At 45.7% G+C, this 5,000-nt stretch overlaps 1 protein-coding gene across 1 annotated transcript in view; it reads left to right on the forward strand.

The window, feature by feature from the left end:
- The window catches only part of eps8l1a (EPS8 signaling adaptor L1a), a gene marked incomplete at both ends in the record, with an annotated part of 7,198 nt that overhangs the window by 1,978 nt on the left and 220 nt on the right, over positions 1 to 5,000 (forward strand). Inside the window, 8 exons of the mRNA XM_080856033.1 lie at positions 92 to 240; positions 427 to 577; positions 2,717 to 2,760; positions 2,995 to 3,103; positions 3,480 to 3,611; positions 3,788 to 3,905; positions 4,266 to 4,428; positions 4,724 to 4,856. Of these exons, the coding sequence (XP_080712159.1) occupies positions 92 to 240; positions 427 to 577; positions 2,717 to 2,760; positions 2,995 to 3,103; positions 3,480 to 3,611; positions 3,788 to 3,905; positions 4,266 to 4,428; positions 4,724 to 4,856 (999 nt within the window). The remainder of the gene's footprint in view (positions 1 to 91; positions 241 to 426; positions 578 to 2,716; positions 2,761 to 2,994; positions 3,104 to 3,479; positions 3,612 to 3,787; positions 3,906 to 4,265; positions 4,429 to 4,723; positions 4,857 to 5,000) is intronic.

Here is a 5,000-nt window from a genome sequence, read left to right on the forward strand (position 1 = left end):
TGCAAGTGAGCCTGTGAGTCTGTGTTTATGTCCATGTCCTTACACTGGACCTCTGACCGTCTGTGTTTTATGTGTGTGTGTGTTTGATAAGACGGTGAAAACCACTGGAGGTCCCTCATTGGCGGCCTCAGTCTCCAGTCCAGTGCTAACCAGTGAAGCAGTCACTCTGCTGCAGGACACACTAACAGAGGAGGAGAAGGAGCTGTGGACGTCACTTGGAGCCAACTGGACATCGGCACAGTCAGTACCAGTACCAGTACCAGTACCAGTAGCAGTTTCAGAACACTCACATATTACCCATTCCCCAATGAATGTTGAACAGTGCAGTACATGTGGTGTTCCTGTCTTTTGATAATTTGTAAAAACATTAATGCGTGAGTGTGATGATATGTGTCTTAAGCTTGTGTGTGTGTGTCCATTTCTTAGTTCTCAGCCTGGAGAGACAGTGTCTCCATACACACCTGTGTTCCTGGATGGATGGCAGCCTGCTCTTTGCGATGATGAGGGACAGCCTCTGGAGGATCCAGTTGAATCGCAGCAAAGATATGAGGCCTTAGTGAAGAGCCAAGCAGCTCAGGTAACCCACTGGATTCATATACACAACTACACATACACAAACACACATACACCTACTCATACACACACACACACACACACACACACACACACACACACACACACACACACACACACACACACAGACACTTTCTCTCTTTTCTCTCTCTCTCTCTGTCTCTTACATACACACACACATAGGGCCCTATCTTGCACCCAGCGCAATTGACATTGTCACCGACGCATGTATCATTCCTATCTTGCACCTAGCGCACAGCGCGATTTTCCCTCCAGAGGCGCGCTTCGAAATGAACTTGCGTCGACATGGGCGGGGGCGGAACAGAGAAGGCGTTTCTCTGGCGCAAGTGGTATTTTGCAGTTTCAAAACAACGCCGTGCGCCGTGCGCCATTGACCACAAAAAAGCTGGTCTAATGTCAGAGGCGCAATGTCTAAAGTCTGTAACGCGTATTCAGAACGCTATTTTAAGGGCGCATGTGCTTGCCCGCACAGTATAGGACCTATAGGCTACACGTGACGGTACTTCTGTCGTCTACACGAGAGATTTACACCAGTTTTTTGGCAAGCCATATATAATTACAAGGAAAATAAAGTATTTACCACATGAGGAAATCATTGTGATATCCATATCCAAGATATTTTAAAAATAGGCATAGATCTAGCGTACACATTGACCCAAATGATTCAGGTTAATTGTAATGGTGGTTCTGATGTCTGCCATCTCCTGGCAGATGAGCTGGGGACAGACGCACCATGTCCTCACATTTCTGCGGCGAGAAAAGGAGAAAAGGGAGGGATCCGCACACACACACACTCACACTCACTCGCTCTCTCTCTCACCATGTCCTCACATTTCTGCGGCGAGAAAAGGAGAAAAGGGAGAGATCCGCACACACACACACTCACACTCACTCGCTCTCTCTCTCTGGCAGATGAGCTGGGGACAGACGCACAATGTCCCTATCACAGTCTACAATAAGTTCGGCTATACATGCAGTTACGTCAGGTCTAGTCCGACATGCTGGGGAATTCATAAAATTTCCAGTAACACCCGACAGCCAAGAGCGGGCTAAGCAGGCGTTCTGGGAGAAGTATGGGTTCCCTGGCGTCCTTGGCACTATAGACTGCACCCATATTCACATACGTGCCCCCCCAGTGTTTTACACAACATTGCCATGAATCATGGATGTGTAAATGAGGATAGATTAGAGGACTTTAGAAGATGTGAGGTTGAACTGCATGTGCCGATGGGTGCAATATCATTACCATGCATACATAACCTAGTGATTCAGTGATGGTGAACCCAAAACATCGGAAAGTATGTTTTTGTGACTTTTATTTCAAATATGTTGCCACCAAAAAACAAATGCTAGTAACTGTAAAAATACAAACGAGAAATGAAAAGTAGAACCATTTCTCCAAACAAGCATGGGAAAATATTGCCGTGATTGTTTCTGGTAACACACGTTCTGGTGGCCTCACGGTCTTCCTCCCGGTAATTCCGCAATTACGATAACAAGCCGCTTTGCAATATGCGCTCCTTGCTCTTAAAGGGAAAGTGAGATGACGCTCTGATTGGTTTATTGCATATTACGCCCAAACCACACCTATGGCTGAGTAACCTCCTTTGGACCAACCCTTTTGACACTTGCGCTGGACGCAAGTGTGTTTTTTCCGGCGTTAAAATAGCAAATGCGCCATAGAGCCACCCACACAGCCATTGCGTTTGGCGCCGTCCTACTTGCGTTTCTGATCGGCAAGATAGGGCCCATAGAGTGCAAATATATAATAAATATATTTGCTAACTAATGGTAGCAAACAGTCCTGTGGTAGAACAGATTATCAATGGCCTTGTGTGTTTGGTTTGTCAACAAAGCTGTGTTTGTGTGTGCGCCAGTTCTCTTGCTAGTATCTGTGAACATGCACACACACACTTTCTCACAGATACCGACACTCTTTCTCTCTCTTTCTGGCTCTCTCACTCACATGCATGCTCTCTCTCTCTCTCTCTATCTCTCTCTCTCTCTCTCTCTCTCTCTCTCTCTCTCTCCTTCTCTCTCTCTCACAAACACACAGACACACACCCTTTGTATGTGAAGGTGTTCGGTCAACTCTCATTCTCTGTTCTGCTTTTCCTGTCAGGAACCTGAAACAGCTACTTCCCCGGATCAGCCAACAACTGAGGTGTAAGTCAGGATGATTAAGTCATAGTGCTTCTATTGTTAAGGATTTGCTATTGTAAAGTTGACTGCGGTTTCATCAGAAGAAAAGCTTGACCTATTGAATTAAGTTATAGGCAGTTATAGGCAATTAAGTTATAGGCAATTGTGTTAAATAAATATTTTTCTCTCTGTCTCTCTATGTGTTTGGTTGTGTTGTGTTGTGTGTGTGTGTGTGTGTGTGTGTGTGTGTGTGTGCAGGGATAGTGGGGGCCTTGCTCCAGATGCTGAGCGACTGTATTGCTGTAGTTATGACTTTGTGGCCAGAAACAGCAGTGAGCTTTCTGTACTTCAGGGAGAGACACTGGAGGTACACCTTCATTTTCTTCCATTTGCCTTCTAATGTCTACTCTGTGCTCTCTGTTCTGTGTTCTGTGGTCTGTGGTCTGTGTTCTTTGTTCTGTGTTCTGTTCCAAAGAACTGTTTGACATGAATCTATGCATCATTTCTTAAACCAATTTGTAACCTGTTTAACCTTTGTAAATAGAATGTGTAATAGAATTTGTAAATATATAAAATATAATTATATAATGTGTAATAGAATTTTAGAATGGCTTCGAGTTTATATGACAGGCCTTGATTGTAAAGTCTGACTTACTCTCACTGTGAAAGAAAAGACCCACAATGGGAACACAATGAGAAGCATCCTTGATGACTGGGCCACTCCATCTCACTGTGTCAAACAGGTGGTTGATCAATCCAAGCGCTGGTGGAAATGTAAGAACAGCTATGATCAGATTGGCTTTGTCCCTCATAATATCCTGGAGCCTCTGTCTGCCCTGGAAAATGCAGAAGCTGATCAAACAAGACAGCCCAAGGTAACACCCAAGTGCTCGCACTCATTATCCTGAGCCTGAGAATATGTTATTAGTTAATTACACGGTGACGTGTTAGTTACAGAGGTCAGTTCCAAACTGGTCTGACCTACGTAACTGTGCGACTGCGTTGATTCGGGCCAGACAGTAGCCTAACCTCCTCTTGGCCTCTGTAACAGAAGGTGGCTCTGCCTCCCCCGGGCCACAACAGGTTCTCCTACTCGGCTCCCAGTCCCACTGAAGCCAGCCCTCCGGCCTTCGGTGGCCAAAGCATGCTGCCAGTGGGGGAGGACCAAGGTGTGTACTGGAACAAATGCATTCAAAGTACCTAGACATACTTGATATACCGTCTTGATATAATTGATACTTTGGCGCACCATCACCAAACACACACACGCACACGCACACGCACGCACACACACACATACAAACACACACACACACACACACACACACACACACACACACACACACACACACACACACACACACACACACACACACACACACACACTAACATACACACATAAACAGACACATTCAAAATACAAACGCCTTGATTATTACTATACCCCCCATCCCCCCCACACATACACACAGAGATATGGCAAATACGAACTTAATCACACAATATTGAAAGGTGATTTTCCTGTGCAGGTGTGTTAAATGAGGAGCTCATGCAACGGCTGGCGAATGGTCGGTCGGGATCGACATGGCCACTGGTCATCCCCCGGGCAACAGAGACCTCTGCCCCTCTGGACTACCACTCACCGCCTGCAGAGGTCCAGAGCTGGCTAACAGGCAAAGGTTTCAGTGACGAGTGAGTGACACATGCACACACACACACACACACTTAACCATTTAGTACACACGCACACACACACACACCTTGACACGCACACTGCCACAGGAGCAGAGGAAGAGCAACACCAGTTACACGTGCCTTAAGCAAAGGAGGGTGAACTCATTAGTTAATTAAAGTTAAGCTCCTATATTACCACCATTTGACATAACCAATAATGCTTAATGCACAGAAATATATTGTATTGTGGAGATTCAGGAATGACTGTACATTTCTCTATTCCCCCCATTCACTCTCACCCCCATCGTTTCAGGACGGTGCAGAGTCTGGGGATTCTAACAGGAGCTCAGCTCTTCTCACTAAACAAAGAGGAGCTACGCTCAGTCTCTCCAGAAGAGGGCGTCAGAGTCTACAGCCAGATCACTGTGCAGAAATCCCTGCTGGAGGTAATAAATAGGGTCACATGCACAGAGGGGGGCAAGTCACTAACTAGGAAAGCTTATATACTAATACACTATATACTTGAGAACTTATATTCAATTGTGCTGTTATGGTCTTTGCTCTCTGTAATGAGTGCTTTTGAAATATGC

This window comes from Sprattus sprattus, assembly GCF_963457725.1.
Source record: "Sprattus sprattus genome assembly, chromosome: 18".
In the NCBI taxonomy this organism is placed as follows: Eukaryota; Metazoa; Chordata; class Actinopteri; order Clupeiformes; family Clupeidae; genus Sprattus; species Sprattus sprattus.